Source organism: Dermacentor variabilis, chromosome 6 (assembly GCF_050947875.1).
Source record: "Dermacentor variabilis isolate Ectoservices chromosome 6, ASM5094787v1, whole genome shotgun sequence".
Classification (NCBI taxonomy): domain Eukaryota; kingdom Metazoa; phylum Arthropoda; class Arachnida; order Ixodida; family Ixodidae; genus Dermacentor; species Dermacentor variabilis.
This window is the reverse complement of record NC_134573.1, coordinates 189,328,361-189,346,826: the sequence shown is the minus strand read 5'-3', so window position 1 is coordinate 189,346,826 and position 18,466 is coordinate 189,328,361. Positions and strand designations below refer to the sequence as shown.

At 49.3% G+C, this 18,466-nt stretch overlaps 1 protein-coding gene across 2 annotated transcripts in view; it reads left to right on the top strand.

The window, feature by feature from the left end:
• Positions 1 to 18,466, top strand: part of LOC142585982 (uncharacterized) — a 51,815-nt gene that overhangs the window by 24,154 nt on the left and 9,195 nt on the right. For both annotated transcript variants that reach the window (XM_075697153.1, XM_075697152.1), the window contains exon 2: positions 17,492 to 17,843. In XM_075697153.1, coding sequence (XP_075553268.1) covers positions 17,492 to 17,843 — 352 coding nt within the window. The remainder of the gene's footprint in view (positions 1 to 17,491; positions 17,844 to 18,466) is intronic.

Below are 18,466 nucleotides of genomic sequence, written 5' to 3'. Positions count from 1 at the left end.
GCGTCGTGGAGCTCTTCTAGAACGGTTGAGCGGAGGTGGTTAGGTATGACAAGTAGGAACTCAGAGCAGTCCGGATGAAGGTTACGACGGTACAGAGTACCGTCGCGGAGGACGAAGAGGTGTAGAGTGGCGTCGGCCGGAGAGCGTTCAAAACAGACGATGAGTCTTCTGATGTTGGCGTCACGACGTTGCTCGCCGGCGAAATGAAGCAGCTACGACACAGAGAATACACAAGCAGCACTGGTAATATTGGAGGAGTCAGGGTCGTCAACAGGGTAACGCGACAGGCTGTCAGCGTCTTGGTGCAGGCGGCCAGACTTGTAGACCACAGAATACGAAAATTCTTGTAGTCTCAAAGCCCATCGACCAAGCCGGCCTGTAGGATCTTTTAGGGATGAGAGCCAGCAGAGAGCATGATGGTCAGTGACTACGGAAAAAAGGCGACCGTAGACGTAAGGACGGAACTTCGCAACCGCCCAGACTACAGCAAGGCATTCTCGTTCCGTAATGGAATAGTTGCGCTCCGATGGTGTGAGGAGGCGGCTCGCATAAGCAATAACACAATCCTGGCCACGCTGACGCTGGGCTAAGACGGCACCTACGCCATGACTGTAGGCAATTCTGTAGGGGCATCAGGGTCGAAGTGGGCGAGAATGGGTGGTGAGGAGAGAAGAGTGACGAGACAAGAGAAGGCGGCAGCTTCTGCAGTACCCCACGAGAATAGTACGCCTTTCTTCAAACGATTAGTGAGGGGTCTAGCAATTCCCGCAAAATCTTGAACAAAACGACGAAAGTACAAGCATAGCCCGACAAAACTTCGAACGTCTGCGGCTGTCTTCGGAACCGGAAAGTCTCGGACAGCGCGAGTTTTGTCGGGATCAGGCTTTACTCTGGAAGCATCAACGAGGTGGCCTAGAACAGTAATTTGGCGGTGGCCGAAACGACATTGCGACGAGTTAAGTTGCAGCTTCGCCTTTCGAAATACATCAAGTATAGCTGTTAGACGCTCAAGGTGAGTGTCGAACGTGGGCGAGAAGACGATGACGTCGTCGAGGTAGCAGATACATGTGGACCATTTGAAACCACGGAGCAAGGAGTCCGTCATACGCTCAAAGGTGGCAGGGGTGTAGCATAATCCAAACGGCATTACTTTAAATTGGTATCGACCATGAGGTGTGATGAACGCGGTTTTTTCTCTGTCCATATCGTCAACAGCAATCAGCCAGTATCCAGAACGAAGATCGATAGATGAGAAATAGCTGGAACCGTGGAGGCAGCCAAGGGCGTCGTCTATACGTGGGAGCGGATAGACGTCCTTCCTAGTAATGTTGTTCAGATGGCGGTAGTCTACACAAAAGCGCCACGTGCCATCCTTCTTCTTAACCGACACTACAGGTGACGCCCAGGGACTCGAAGAAGGCTCAATGATGTTTTTGTCTAGCATTTTGATGACGTCGCTTTGAATTGCTCGGCGTTCCGACGCAGAAACTCGATACGGTCGTCGGTGAAGAGGAGTAGCATCGCCAGTAAGAATCCGATACTTGACCGCGAGCGTCTCGCCTAAAGGCCGATAGTCGGAGTCGAAAATATCTCTGTAGGACGATAATACTTGGTAAAGGTCTTCAGCCTAGGCATAAGACAGGTCCGTCGCAACCATTTTCTGTATCTTGGGATCGGTGGCCGAGGCTGGCACGATGGGCCTGCTAAGCTCGCAAGAAGCATCGGTTGATAACGCTGCCACGTGATGGCCGCCGAGACAATCAACGTTGGCAAGGCAAATACCTTGCGGTACAATTTACTTTGCCAATCCAAAGTTAAAGATAGCTATGCGAGTGCGGTTCGCACTAATAGTAAGTATACTGTTAGGCACGGTAACATCATACTGTAATGGAATGTCGGGCAGAGGAGTGACGAGGTACTCGCCATCAGGGGCTGGTGGGGAAGATAAGAGTTCAATATAGGCTATTGATTTTGGCGGCAGGCGAATAAAGCCGGTAGGGCGTAGGCGGCACTGGGGCGCGTCAGAAGGTTCTGCGAGAATCGGCAACTCAAGGCGAAGGGTACTGGCAGAGCAGTCAATAAGGGCAGAATGCGCGGAGAGAAAGTCGAGGCCAAGAATTAGGTCGTCGGGGCAATGAGCAATCACGGTGAAGAGGACAGGGGTGTGGCGGCTGGCAATGCTGACTCGTGCCGTACACATGCCGATAATAGGCACAGTACCGCCATCCGCAACGAGGACGACGCGTGCCGACGCTGGGATGAGGAGCTTTTTAAGTCGTCGTCGTAATAGAATAATAGAAAGATGTGCGCCTGTATCGATGAGTGCAGTGACAGGATAGCCGTCAACGTCAACGTCAAGAAGGTTTTGGTTCGTTGGTAACGTGAGCAGAGGACTTGAGGGCAGGGTCGACAACGCAGCTTCACCTCCAGAAGCTGCAGTGCCTAGTTTTCCAGCTGGATCCGGGAGGCGATAGGCGGCGAAGACAAGCGACGGGGTTGGGGCTAACGAGAATGATGGCGTCGAGGTGAGGGCGAGCGGCTGTAGCGAAGGTTTGGAGCTGGGGCATCAGCAACAGTGGGTTCATGGCGGGTGGCATAGGGAACAGAAGGTCCAAAAGTGCGGGAATAAGTGGTGGTGTATGTCCGAGGAGGTGGTGGCCATCGGTTGCGGCAGTGACGAGCGACGTGGCCGATGCGACAGCAGTGGAAGAAGATCGCCCTGTCATCAGGGGTACGCCATTCGGACGGGTTGCGGCGAGATATGGCAGAAGAGGACTGTCGGGGACGAGGAGGGACGGTAGAGAACTGGGGAACGTTGGGTTGAGACGTTGTACATACAGAGTTCAGATCCATGTTCTCAAATTCCTGTCTGACTACGGCCTGAATCATCGCAATCGTGGTTGCTGGCGGATCGGGAGGCGTCGCGGCGAAAGCTGGCGGACAGGTGGCCTCGAGCTCGCGGTGAACAATACGGGTGACGTCGTCACAGGTGGTAGCCTGACGTGGTCGACCCTCACATGTCGACGTAGCAGCAGTGTTGGGCAGCCGCGTGATGTGGTGTGTGATACTGCGGCTCTTCGCCTGTTCAAGGCGACGGCATTCTTTAATGATGGCGTCGATTGTCGAGACGTTGCCGAAAACAAGCAAATTGAAAGCGTCGTCGGCGATGCCTTTTAGGACATGTGACACTTCATCAGCTTCAGACATAGCGTCGTCAGCTTTTCGGCATAGAGCCAAGACGTCGAGGATGTATGAAACGTACGGCTCTCTAGATGTCTGAACACGAGACGCAAGAGCCTTTCTCGCGGCAACGTTGCGGCCAATGGGGTCGCCGAACAGTTCCCTGAGCTTTTCTTTGAAATTGTCCCAACTGGTTATCTCGTCGTCATGTGTCTGGTGCCACACGCGTGGGGTGCCGCCGAGATAAAAGATGACATTGGCGAGCATGGTCGTTGGGTCCCACCTGTTATTAGCGCTGGCATCTTCATATAGCTTGATCCAGTCGTCAACGTCCTGTCCCTACAGGCCAGAGAACACACCAGGGTCGCGATGTTGGGCAACCATGACGACGGGAGCAGTCGGACAAGCCGAAGCTGTTGCAGAGGTGGTCTCGTCACCTGGAGGCATGGTGAGAAGTTCGCTGTACCGACCACTCCGAAGTTCCGTAGCGAGGGCGGGGATCACTCACCTCCACCAGAATGTTACGTGTAGAAAGATACACACGGAAGAGGCTATTTACACTGGACTGGAGCCAGAGCGCCAGGCCGACATTTTCTCGCGCCAAGGGCACAGACCCAGTTCGTCGTCGTTCTCGCGGCGGCTCGTCTCTAAGGTATCTACCGATAATATCGTAATACTATATGTGTGTGCGTGTGTGTGCGTGTGCGTGCGTGTGCGTATGTGTGTGCCGGCGAAATACACAAAAAAACCGCGTGACATCGCCACTTACGCGCCGTGATTGCAGCGCTCCCAAATTCTACGCGTACAAATGAACATAGCATCTTGCCAGTTGTGCTGCTCCATAAAAGGCGACAGGGCAGTGAGTAAGGCGTTGACTGTGCAATTTACGCCAGTGATGTGCTTCCCTCGCGGCGGTTCGTGATAGCGATGAGACGCAGCTGCAGCACACCTGGCTAAATGCTAGGTTCGTTTGTACGTGGAACGCGTGGGAGCAGTGCAGTCACGACGCGCAAGCGGGCATGTCACGTGGTGTGTTTTTTTTTTCGTGGGCATCCGCAGTAGGCTGAACAACACTAATACTTGATGCATGGAAAGACATGAACTGTTTATTCGGACGTTTTCCAAACCACTCTGCAACTTTCTAATTTGAATTTTTTTCCTAGCTTCGTTGCTTCAGAACTGGGTAAAAAAACCTTGACTAATTATCTAATTATACAAAACACAAATAGCTAGCGTGACACACTGCATACAAAAGTGAGCAACATGCATTTGGTCGCGTCGTCTTAGAGTGCATTGGCCTATTTTTTAACTCCGGCTAAAGTTAGCCGAAACACCCTCTATATATAGATATGGTCTTTAATCTGGCAGCTTTCGTGCCTTTAGGTAGCACATGAGGGTTTACGGACCAGTTACCTTCACCTTAAACGTTCAGGTACCCCGTGACGCCAGCTGCAGAAAGGATATTCTACATCCGCCGCCAAGAGCGTGAGTGATGGCGCTAGCTAACACTTGCAGGGTTAGTTCTAGTTGATAAGCATAAATACCTCAGGAAGCAGATGGGGAAAACGGCGCCGCAGTAGCTCAGTTTGTAAGAGCATCGCACGCGTAATGCTAAGACATGGGTTCGTAACCCGTCTGCGGCCAGCTGTTTTACAGCGAAGCGGTTAAGGGCTACTTTCCCGAGGATCGTGTCCATGTGTTAACACAACACTATCATCATCAGTATTGGCTCCAGCATCGTTGTCTCCTTCCACAGCTGGCTCGTTGGCGCCGTTCGGCGCGAACGCGCTCGTGCCAGTGCTCCGGCGTTCGTCCGTCGTAATTAAGAAAGACGCAACCACTTGCTATTAAGGGCTAGTTCCCCCAGGATCGTGTTCGTGTGTCGACACAAAACTTCCGATATGTGGGCCGGTCCCTATATAGTGCAATGCCGGGCCGACCCGCGGCGGAGCTGCAGTTCGCCATTAAGGGGCCCAGCTTCGCGGATCATCCTTCACATAGTGGGAGGGCACTGAGTTTTTTTTTCATCCACTTTCATTTCTATTTCTTTATCACTTTCTTTAATTCAATTAATAACTGCAGATAAATTCCCCTATGCTGTTCTTGGTGTCCTTGTTTGTTGGCTTCTTATAGTATACGACTAATAAAGATCGGGCTCCTCGGTTTTCTTTCTTGTTAATTTAGACGCGCTCTTCTAATCTCTCCCATCCCCCCTCTACTTGTGCCACGTGACCGACTTCACACACATGCCTTTTTTGTCCACTTTGACACTCCCACTGCTAACGCAACAAAAAAAAAAAAAGAAACTGCTAACTGACACACAGTCATCTTGTGCCGCACATTACCACATAACGCAGTGATATCAATGAAAATGTGACCGACTGTATGGAGATTCATTTCACTACACCGTCGCAGCCGTGTATGTTAGATCTCAAACAGCCTGAGTTTAGAACAGCCATGGCGCCAAGAACTCGATATTGTACTGCATCAGCGGAACTCGAAAATGGGTTTGCAGTGTCCGTCTCTTCCGCTTTGTCGACAAAGACGGCCGTCGTCTCGAGGCTTCAGATTCACCCTCGCCACCGATCAAAGCAAACCCAAACTTCTCGACTATCTCTGGAATTCGCATTCATGCGATTAGCCAACCACTGCTCAGCGAGCAGCAATAGCCGCTGGTAATTTGTGCAGGATGCTGCGCGCTAAAGTCTGACAGTGATGCCCGTGGAGTCTGTGCGTATGTTTCGGAGTTCACTACAGGCAACACTGTAGCGAAGGATGGCGGCATTGCGTGCATTTCCAAGTAGTTCCTCTTGATAAGGCGGCCAAGTGTGCTGCGAAAGCCTGCTGCTGTCGCAAGGAGTGAGTTCGGAGCCAGAGGAATAGCTCAAGTGTGCTTACCCTTTCTTTCTTGCGTTTCATGCTTCCTCTCCTTTTATTTTTTCCCTTTAACTGGCATAACCATCCAGGTCATTGGACATTTAAGCGAGAATGTACGTTTTTACGATTGGCGTAGAGTTGAGAAGTGTTCTACGCTACTCGCCTCAGCCTGTTCCTAAAGTTCAGAGGAACCTGGCCGGGGTGCGGCCAGGTTCCTCTTCGGCTGGGGTCCGGCCTTCATCAAGATGAACTGTTCATGAAGGCCGGACCCCGGCCTAAACGTCAGTAAGCTCCTGTTATTTTTCCTACGTGCTTCTATCTTTTGAACTATTTCTCTGCCGGATCCTCTGATTCTATGCTCCACTGACATGTATATATGCATTGCTAAGCACCCGCCGAAAAGCAGCGGCATCTGTAGATCGCTAGCGCGAGTATAAAATATTTTGCGGATCGCATGCACTGTGGGACTCGGTTTAAGCGAAGCTTTCACTGATGTTTGTAAAGAACGCTGTTCGTGCTCAGCGGCCAAGTGCAAGTACAGACCACGCGACACAGTTGGTTACATTTTCACTGGGAACCAGCTCTCCCGGCATAAACTTGTGCTCTGTTGTGCACATGACATGCATGTCGACGATGGAACGACCACGACGACACGAAGATGGCTGTGTGGCGACCACGCAATGAGACATCGGCATGGCAATGATTCGACGACACTGGAATTACTACAAGAAAATGACAACGATGTGCAACAATGACAGCATGAATAGAACTGCAGGACGCCGATGTGACGACGACGGCATGACGACCGTGGGAGTGACAGCGACGGCATGACGACAACTTGATGCTAGAATGACGCCAATGATGTGACGACGACGAAGGAGTGACGATGATAGAACGACTACGGCACGACGACGACTCGGTGGTACGACGATAGCTGATCACCAGCCACAGTAGCCCGCTGCTGATCACAGGTTCGATCCGCATTTCCATAGGGGCGGAATGCAAAAATGTCCGCGTACCTAGATTTAGGCGCACCTTTGGCATGTAAAACCACAGCTTTCTATGTTAATTAACGATGGTCTTATGACGGCATGACGATGACTGTATCACGACGACGTAATGAAGATGATGGCGTGAGTACAACTATATGTCAACGCAGTGACAGCGACAGAGAAAAGACGCTGGAAGGATGACGATGGTATGACAACTAAGGAATGATCACAATGGTATCGAGGCGATGAAATTACAATGAGGGCACGACAATGACAACGTGTTGTCGTTAAAGCTCACGTCCGCGCTTACGTGACCACTTGCCGCCACGGGCTGTCTCGATTCTCACTATATCCAGTACTCCTTTGCAATACATGCTGTACCGGCCAATCGTAGCCAACGGCCAGCAGTGACGACAAGGATGATGCTGTGCGAGTGCGCCCCTGCCGGCGGGGTGCACGACGCACAGGTGTCGCTCGGTGATGCGGCCACGTGCCGAGCATACAGGCTCGTCATTGCAGCCGCACAGTAGTTTGCCCGTCGAAACGTGCACTCGCCGGGGAATTCCGAGCCTGGTTTAGACCTTTATAATTCGCGCATCCCATCCGGTAGCTTGAGTAATATTTCGTTCTAACCGAATTATCCCCAACTTGTCTTTGATCTAACCTAACCTTACACCAACCTTCATCTCCGTGCTAACGCGTGCTACAAAGACATAACTTTCACCAATTCGAGAACTGCCCCGATGGCGGTGCATCGGCATGCCCCCAGCCATTCCCGGCAGGGGTGCAGTGCGCATAGCATCAATCCAGGGTATGACGTCGCAAGAATGACAACGACTGTGCGTCGACGACGGCGTGGTGCCGATGCAGCCCTCCCAGCGCATTTTTCCGCGCTTAGCTCACTGTTTCAAAGTTAAAGCCGTGGGTATGACGACACTGAAATGACGATGGTGAAATCACTACGACAGAATGACAACGACGCAACGACCACGACTACATGACAACGTTCAAAAGTATATTGCAGCAAAGATGAGAGTGCCGACCTTAATTAATTATACCTTAATTAATTATATATTAATTATATAATTAAATAATTAATTAATTAATTAATTAATTAATTATACCCTACATATATTATACGCCGACGACACGACTGTTGCCCTCTCTGATAAATAACTACTTTCGCTAACTTTGAAACTAAACAGTGATCTTTCAAAAATTACTGAATGGTGTAACGCCAATTTTCTAGTTATAAACCCTACGAAAACGCAATTCATGTTATTTAAGTCACCACAGAGTCATTTACCTTGCTCTCCGACCATAACTCTGAATGGGCATGACATTCCTGCCTCCACTTGTGTTTCTTTCCTCGGCATCAAATTAGATCCCCACCTTAAGTTTACTAACCACATTGCACACATCAAACAAAAAACCGCATTTGGCATTAGAGCACTACTCAAATCACGTGCATTTTTTTCCAAAGAAGCATTATTATCGTTATACTTCGCTTTCATTCATAGTCATATCATTTATGGTATCACTTCTTGGGGTAATACTTATAATTGTCATCTTTCCTCTATTCAGCACATTCAAAATCAGGCTATCCGCATTATAACACGAAGCCATCTTTTCTCTAACGCCTCTTCACAACTACGTACAAACCGCATTCTTCAAGTTACTGATTTGTTTAACTATCATTTAGCGATATTATTTTTCAAATTACTAACTCAACAACTTTCTTACAACTTTGTTAGTTCTGATCTCCTTTTTCCCATCCTGATCCTGATCCCAATAACACAAGGTTTGCAGCACAAGGAAATTTCTTGTTGCCTTTATGTCATACTAATTACGGAAAGATGGCTTCCTCTTTTTGCGCGCTTAAACTTTGGAACAGTCTTCCATATTCCATTAAGTTGTCAACTACCTTGTACTCTTTCAAATATGAACTGAAGAATTATTTGATGTCTGATTAATTTTCTACAATGGTATTTTGCTATTGAGAAGCTGTGGAATTACCATTGATTGTGCATGTTTCCTTTTCCTTTTGTCTTTTATGTGTGTCGTCACTCAGTTTCTTGGTTATATTTTGCTTATTTCATTATTTGTTTCTCTGCTCTGTATTCCGCTTAATTTTTTTTTGTATAACTTCTGATCCAAGGGTCCCGGTGCAGTCTCTGACTTTGGGACTCTCGTCTGTATACCATATTTTGTAACAAATTGTTATGAACAAATCATAAACTGAAACTGAAACTGTGTGTGACAGCAGCAGCGGTAAAGTCGAAGGAAAAGGCAAAGAAAGCTTCGCTTTAAAAACTGTCCGTTGGGGTAGTTGTGCAATGCACAAAAAGTAACATAGTATGAACGCTTGTCGAAGTAGACCGCACCCACGCAGTCGCGATAGTTTCACGTGTCCCTAGACTACTCGCTGCAGCTAAACCACAGAATAGGCGAACTAAGGTAGAGCGTTGCAGCAAGGGCAGATTGGGAGAGGAATTTATAAATATGCAAAGCTCACCTCCGAGACCGATTGTAGGATCAAACGTGTGCAGCATCGCACTTGGTGCCCCGTCCGCTTCAACAGCAGCAGAAACTCCGGGCATGTCCAGTTTCAGTACGTCTCACAGAATCATTTTCGACGTGTAAGACGTCGCTTCATACTAGGTAGACCGTGCAAGCGCGAAGGGAAGCATCAGCTAATGCTGCCATACCTATAGCTTGCACACAAAATAGGGCATTCGCAGCCATGCAGTGCGGCGATGAAAGCAGCCAGCAAATAGAAGGCGCTGCGTAGGCAATGTAGCTAAAGCCCTCGGTGGTGGTGGTGATGATGATTTATTCGCGTTCCCTTTGAAACGAGGCGGTGACAAATAGTCACCTAGCCTGCCTGGTTTAATCAGGTTTGCAATCTGGATCATCTAAAAGTAGTGACAACTGCCAGCAGCGCCTCGTAGTTTGTCTTAAGAAAAAAACATTTAAAAAGCGCGCACCCGATGGGTGCCGTGTGACATTAGGTGGCCAGTTCGAGAGTTCGGCTTATTTGTCAGAGCATTTCGCTCCTTTCTTTTTCCTTTGCGTGGGCAGGCGGTTCACAGCGAGGCGACTTCGAAAGGACGGATCGTCACGGGGCGATTATATGTAGCTTTGCGATCGCGGAAGCGATGATCCGATGGTTGCCGATTAGCTGATCTCGGGGGAACGATGCGCTCTAAACGCGCGTGGCCTGCTAGCTGCTCCAGACGCACACCAGGGGCGCACTAATGTTATCGTCCAATCGCGTAACTCATGGGTTAGATCAAAGCAGTTCGCTACTTTTCGAAGATCCAGGGGACTTAAATATAACACTTTAGGGCTACTATATATGAGGTCGTGCGAGGAATTTGGAAAGGAGTAATGGTGCCAGCTCTAGCATTTTCAAATGCCCCACTGTGTTTCCAAAATCAAGAAGGGGGCTGACAGATGAAGTAGCATACTGTGGTGTAAGGGTTATAAACAGGGACAAAGTGCCTCAGAAAGACTGGCCAGCCTTTATGAGACATCTTATCGCTGTGCTTAAAATCAGACATCTTTTCGGGGCGGGAAATTAACCAAAGATGAGTGGTCCGGTTGTCTTTGGGAGCCCACGGTAAAACCACAAAAGCGGCAGTGCAGGGTATTAGAGTCGTCGGACGATCCCACCGCTGTTACCAGTTGTAGGAGTTGTCGGACGATCTTGCCGCTGCCACCATTTGTAAGGGTTGAAGGTCGTAGTGAGGAACTTGGGAGGAACTAGGTGAACAGGGCTTATTTGCAGTATTTACCTTTTAAACATGGGATACATTTACACAGTCTAGGGTGACTTCCAAATGGAGCACGCAAGACGATGCATACAGCAAACGAGCACACAGCTCACGAGTACCTTGACGAGCACAGAGCATGACGACGAGCACAGACCACGACGACGAGCACTATCTAGCCGCCGACAATAGCTGGTTTTATCCACTTCGTGTTCCCTAGATCCCTAGGTGAGACAAAACGTTCGACGTCATCGTAAACCAGCCGCCTCTCTGCGGGACATTTTACAAACACACACACGCACACACAGGTTTCAGTGCCCCCTCCGCGGACAGACGACCTTTGCAGCGCAGTCGTCGTGGTGTCCATTGTCCTGCGTCCCCGTAGCCAGGTGGTCACGCCCGACCTCAGCCGGCGCCTCTAAATTCCAGAGCGAACCTCGCACAGTGGCCTCCGCCGCGGTCCATTGTCTGGTGTCTCGAAAAGCGCATGGTTGATTAGCGCTGTCCTCGCTGATTCTCTGAAGGGCTCCGCCACCGCGGGTGGATCGGAACACGTGCAGCGGGCTGAAATAACTTGCACGTTGCCACCTCGGCAGGCCATTCCTAACAAGGGTGACAAGGGTTGGGCCAATTTTGAAGTCAGAGAAGCGCAGAGCAAAATTAGTTTTGAAAAAAGGTTCAGGAACATAGACGAAAATAAGTGGGTACTTAAGTGCACAAATAACTCTACCTCAATACCATGGGCACAGAATGGAGGAAGAGGTCAAGGAAATTGGCAACCAAGTACAGAGAGAGAGGGTAGGATATAAGGAAAGGAGGGATGTTAACGATTCAAGAGTCCGGTTCGCTGCCCTACGCTGGGGGAAGGGAGAAGGGGAAGATAAAGAGGAGAGAGAGAGAGAGAGATGCTATAGAGACGTACACGGACAGTATTAGAGTCAAAGCCGCTCGTACAAACTAGACGTTCTCAGAAATCACAAAAGTGCCTTCACTGCCTTCTAAGCCAATGATCGATGGGGCGGTGTTCTAGTGCTGTCTGTTCACTCAAACGACCATCATATGTTTCCTGAATGTGTGGGACATAGATTGTCTTGGGGCTTCTTATTGAGGACAGGGTAATTGAAAGTGTAAATAGACAACCAGGAATCCAGCCAGGAAGCGCTGTGATTGGAAGCGTATGGAAGTGTTTACTGCTCAGCAGTCGAAATAAACCACATGTTTAGAGTATACTTGTGGTGGAAAAAGAGCAAGGAGGAGATTGATAGGACCGGATCCGTTACAGGCGTATGTAATTGTGTAAGGTATACGTAGAAGTTCTAAGGAAACGAGGAAAGATTAAGGAGAGAGAGGCAAAATGCTAGACTGATGGGCATGTGTATAGACTACCGGATTAGCTCAAGCATGACTACTTGTCAGCACCCCATTTCGAAGGGAATGCCAATAAACCATCATCATGAACGTCGGCAGCGAGATAGATGGGGCGCTTTTAAAACGGATTCTATCATGTGGCGTGATGTACAGGTGCCCCAACGGCAGCATTGTCAGCGCTGCTATAATGCATCACTGTTTTCCGTTTTCATGGCAGTTTAAACCGAATAGGTGCTTGCGCGCTGTGAAAAAAAAGTCAGGCGGACGCAAGTGTTCTTTCTTTCTTTCCACGGGAAAGGGGGGGACACGAAAATAGGAAAAATGGTGGTAAGAATAAACACTGGCAAACCCACACACAGCGCTGCGCTGTGCACTAAAACTGTCGCCGAAGATATTACAAGACCTGCAGCGCATCGCAAATCAAGAGCCACAAAACAGCGGAATCTCACAGGCTTAGCATAAGCAGCGGAGGGGGTGACAGCTTCTTTCTTAAAATTAACGCGTTAGCGGCGCGACGTGCTCAATATTCGGAAACCTCGCAATTGCCCATTCCCTAGCTGCAAACGCGCAGCGACCGTTTCTATAACCAGCGCTGGTAGCTCTGTGGGCTTTGACTAGATACATATGTGGCACACGAATCGCATCCTCTTCTACGTCAATCACACACTCGGATGGCATCGTCATCATCCTATTTTATGTCCACTGTAAGTGGTCTCTAGTTGCCTTTGTCTTGCTTCAGCACACATCATACTATTTCTATGGTCATGCATCACATCTTGGGCCACCCTCGACTGCAGCTGCCTTTGTTACGACATGGTAGGTCACCGCATCTATGCCAACGCTTGAGAAGCTACGTTGACAATGCTTCAATATATGCAGTTTCACCTCGAGAAGCCGTTGACCGTGTGGCACAGAAAAGCTGAGGCTTGTTTGCGATAGAGCGACGAGACATGGGTCGTTTCAAATATAAACATATCGCATAATAGTGATAGTTAAATGCTAATTATGAAGCATTTCATAATAATGCGTTTGATGCCTCTATTTCTTTGCGAAAATTGTGTCCGCCAATGGCACATAAACCACATGTGCGAACAAATTTTTCGTACAGCTAGCATCGCGTTTTCATCAAAATTAGAGTTAGTTGAACTTTGAAGACCCTTTACATGTCACTAGTTTGCCTCCCTGATTACGGTTTACATATTCTCTAGAACTGAAAACTAAATATTTTGTTCAAGTGAAAGGAGCTACAGAACCACGCGAACGTACGATGCAAAGGACACACGACACCTGGACAATGAATGAATGAGTTCTTGGGTTTTACGTGCCAAAACCGCGGTTTGATTAGGAGGCACGCCGTAGTGGGGGACTACGGATTAATTTTTACCACCAGGGGATCTTCAACGTATCCCCAATACGCGGGACACGGGCGATATTGCATTTCGCCCCCGCCAAAATCCGGCCGTCACGGCCGGGATTCGATCCCGCGACCACGTGCTTAGAAGTGCAACACCATAGCCGCTAAGCCACCGCGGTGGTGGCGCCTGGACAACATGAATATTAGTTGATAGTGAGCGCTCTGCCCTTTTTTTTTGTATTGTCTGCGCTGAAATATAGCACTGATTTACGCATTACTCGACGTTCCGAAATCCATCTCTTCCTTTTGATCTCAACAACCAGGATATAGTCGTACCTCGTTATAACGAAGTCCCATCGGACACTGAAAAAAGCCTACGTTATATACAATTTTTATCGTAAGTATACACGCAGGTATAATAGGAAGGTAATCGCGATCAGATATATGCGAACGAAACGCAGGCAGTGTGCCTCTGACGGAACAGCAAGCAGTCTATCCTGCGGATTATGCATGACCCATCGACAACTTGCAGTGCCCATACGCGGCACGGAAAGAACAATACATTACATACACGCCCCGCCGCGAATACGCAACCGTGCGAATGGTGTTATCGGTCCGGTCGGCACGTAGTGATGCCGACTGCACTTCAATCAAGCCACTGTGCAAGCCAAGCCGCTGGCTAGAACATGCACGCCACCGACAGATTTTGGGACACGGACGGGCCCGCGCGTTGATCCGTACTACGCAACTACAGCGGTCAGTCTAGCCCGTGCGTGTAATCTCCCGCACGATCGCCGATGAGGACTACGACTGCGAACACACTGGCGGCGAGCTTCCCGCCACGGCTTGTCCACTCCGTCGGCCGTATTGCTCAGGACGCTAGGCCATGCGTCCTACGTAACTGAGGCTTCTTCGGGAGTCCGCACCCACAGTTGCGGTTTCGTGCCAGCTGACATGGCGGCAACTTTGTTCATGGCCGCTATGTTTGGCGAATCGCACGCAAGGTTCATGCCCTAAACACAGCTGTAGGGTCCGGTATACGGTTATTGCCGTTATTGATCCTTTTCGCGGCGATCCCGTGGGCACTGCCATGTTCGATTACAGGGTGACGTGTCCATTGCTTGCCTCAACTGCCTCCGTCTTTACAATGGGTCGCCGGTGCAGCTTAGCAAACCTTATTTCTCATCCCACGCTATACCCTTCCTATTGTCCCTACTGTGGGGCCACGGTGTATCACTCCACATGGGAATGCCCTAACCCTTCGGGAGTTCCTCCCATACGCAGTCCCTACCCTTTGCTCTTGGGAGTCTGCACTGCTCAGCACAAGCCGGCACGAACAGCAACGGCTGATCCAGCGGGCTCGCGAAGTAACGCATGGCAATGGACTGAGGGCCCCACTGACCCGAGCAAAATTTCCTACTTGTTTGCCAAATAAAAGTTTATTCTCTCTTCTCTCTGTTTCGGGAGATATGGTAGACGGTGTGGGTGGACGACACGAAGCTTTTGCCACAGCTGGCAACATGCAAAAGCGCTTTCGGAGCTCATTAAGCTATATGTCCAAACGGCGCGAGCAGCGCAAATGGCGCTTGTTCTAAAAGCGGGCCTAAATGTGCATTCTAAGCTATGCAAAACTTTTGGTTCATGAATTGAATCAGGATTATTGTGTTTTGTTCTTTGTTATTTAGTTGGCAAATATTTTGAAGCAGTGGCTTGTCACATTTCTGACTCAGTAAATTTCTTCGCTGCGGTCACTATCTCATTATTTTCTGCCTAATCGCTCCCGAGTGTGCTCTTTTCCGATAGATTTGTTCTTGCTGCGCGCAAGGCTGGAAACGCAACTGTTTTGTACGTTGTAATACCTTGTAGCTTCGACCGCTCGGGCGCTATCGGTGTAGTCCGTCATTTATTGCGCGTGTATGGTGCGTATATATTCAAGTGTGCGCCCATTCACTCCCTGACAGTTGGCGATAGAGCCGGCGTAAGTTCTCGTGGCAGTTGGGGTAGATGTGTGCTGATACTGTGCTCGAAACTTGCGCTGACAGGACATGGCGCTACTCCTTTTGTTGAACGAGCGGTACTCGCTCTTGCCGACGTTCCAGGGCCGAAGCACTTTCTTTGAAGGTTAGCGATACAACGCAGGCGGATAAGCAAATTTCGGTATCCTCGAGGAAAGTCGTATATCTCGAAGTGCCAGTAACACATACGGACAGTTGCAGCAGCGATCTGCGAAATTTGCCACATCGACTCATTCCATTCCTTAGTATGCCAGTCACTATTTTTGCAACCAACTCCCGCACACGTCTTAAATCCACACGATTCAATCCAGCACGGTTGAAGCACACTGCGTTAGCGAAAACTCAGTTGCATTTCCGACAGCTGATCCCACAGAAAAGTGGGAAGCGGTAGTGGTTTCGTATTCGTGCGCTGTCGCTGAGGCTACGTGCGGCATGCCGCCGATAGCGCCATCTAGTTTCTCTAGAGCAAACTGCTCCGTGAAAAGGCTGAATAAAGCAACGCCCGCCAAATGTTATATCTACTTCATTATACCAAATAATTTGTGTTATCTTTGTTCAATAATAGAAGTTCGACTGTACTAGCTGTACCCGTCTGTCTTCTTCGCGTGCGAGCCTGTGTCTGTTCGCTTACGCTGTTAACCGACGTTCTCGAAGGACCAGTGGGGCTTCGCAAAAGCAGGTTCATCATCATCATCACCAGCCTGGTTACGCCTACTGCAGGGCAAAGGCCTCTCCCATATTTCTCCAACAACCCCGGTCATGTACTAATTGTGGCCATGTCGTCCCTGCAAACTTCTTAATCTCATCCACCCACCTAACTTTCTGCCGCCCCCTGCTACGCTTCCCTTCCCTTTGAATCCAGTCCGTAATCCTTAATGGCCATCGGTTATCTTCCCTCCTCATTACATGTCCTGCCCATGCCCCATTTCTTTTTCTTGATTTCAACTAAGATGTCATTAACTCGCGTTTGTTCCCTCACCTAATCTGCTCTTTTCTTATCCCTTAACGTTACACCTATCATTCTTCTTTCCATAGCTCGTTGCGTCGTCCTCAATTTAAGTAGAACCCTTTTCGTAAGCCTCCAGGTTTCTGCCCCGTAGGTGAGTACTGGTAAGACACAGCTATTATACACATTTCTCTTGTGGGATAATGGAAACCTGCTGTTCATGATCTGAGAATGCCTGCCAAACGCACCCTAGCCCATTCTTATTCTTCTGATTATTTCCGTCTCATGATCCGGATCCGCCGTCACTACTTTCCCTAAGTAGATGTATTCCCTTACCACTTCCAGTGCCTCGCTGCCTATTGTAAATTGCTGTTCTCTTCCGAGACTGTTAAACATTACTTTAGTTTTCTGAAGATTCATTTTCAGACCCACTCTTCTGCTTTGCCTCTCCAGGTCAGTGAGCATGCATTGCAATTGGTCCCCTGAGTTACTAAGCAAGGCAATATCATCAGCGAATCGCAAGTTACTGAAGTATTCCCGTTAACTTTTATCCCCAATTCTTCCCAATCCAGGTCTCTGAATACCTCCTGTAAACACCCTGTGAATAGCGTTGGAGAGATCGTATCTCCCTGCCTGACGCCTTTCTTTATTGGGATTTTGTTGCTTTCTTTATGGAGGACTACGGTGGCTGTGGAGCCGCTATAGATATCTTTCAGTATTTTTACGTATGGCTCGTCTACACCCTGATTGCGTAATGCCTCCATGACTGCTGAGGTTTCGACAGAATCAAACGCTTTCTCGTAATCAATGAAAGCTATATATAAGGATTGGTTATGTTCCGCACATTTCTCTATCACCTGATTGATAGTGTGAATGTGGTCTATTGTTGAGTAGGCTTTAAAAAAAAGCAGGTTATCCCCTGCAAAATGGCGTTCCCTAACCTGAAGTCAAAACCTGCAATAAGCTCACTCCGTGCTTTGGTGCAGTTGGTGTTGGCGCTGATGCTGGGCGCCGCGTCGGCCGGCGATGACAAGGACGACGACAGCTTCTCCATCGGCCTGGGCGTGCTGTCGCCGTCCTACCGGCAAAAGATCGGCCCCGACGGAAACACCAAGGTCGACTTCAACCAGGAGAAGGACGGCTTCTCCTTCTCCGTGAGCAGCGGCGAGCCGAACGCCAAGACTGCGTCGGGCGGCGTGAAGCCTTACTCGCACATCACCTTCAGCCAGCAGTTCCAGGACCCGGCCGCCAAAAAGCACGCCGGGGCCGGAGGCGCCGAGCTGCAGCAAGTTGCCCAGCACCAGCCTGCGCAGTACACAGGACAGCAGGGGCAGTACGGTACGTGGTGCATTTAATGCGACGCCGTGCTGTCAAGTTCTTCCAGGTGACACTTCACGCTACGCCAATGCGCGGAGCATACTCACAAAGCGCATCACCCGTAGTCGCCTTCTTCACTCTCGTAAAGAAAGTTTGGTTGTCTTAAGCTTTTCCCGAGAAGTAACGTCGCAAGTCTGGCTTGCATACTGCAACTGAATATATACTTCGCAGTGAGAGATCCTTTTCAGCGGCGCCGCTCTAATGAAACCATGAAATTATACTTTATACGTTATGCGATGGGTGTTCAATAAAGAACTATCTGGCCAAGATTGTACTACATGATACTACGAGTCTGTTATGAGCTAACCTGCTTAGCAATTTAAGCGAGGCCGAGGAGGAAAATTCAGGCTTGGTGAGATAAGAAAAATGAGGCACTTTTCTGAAGCCGCCGCCTTTGCAGACATCCGTGGGCCACTGAGTGGAGCACGGCGCATATAGAGTACGGCGCGTATAACGCCGTGCGTGTGTATCATGGCCTCCGAGAATTCGCCGCTCGTTTCTTCCCCGCTGAAGTAAACATGTGCATCACAGTAAGCATGATATCGATAACTTTACCCATAATCACTCTACAAAATCAGACGAGC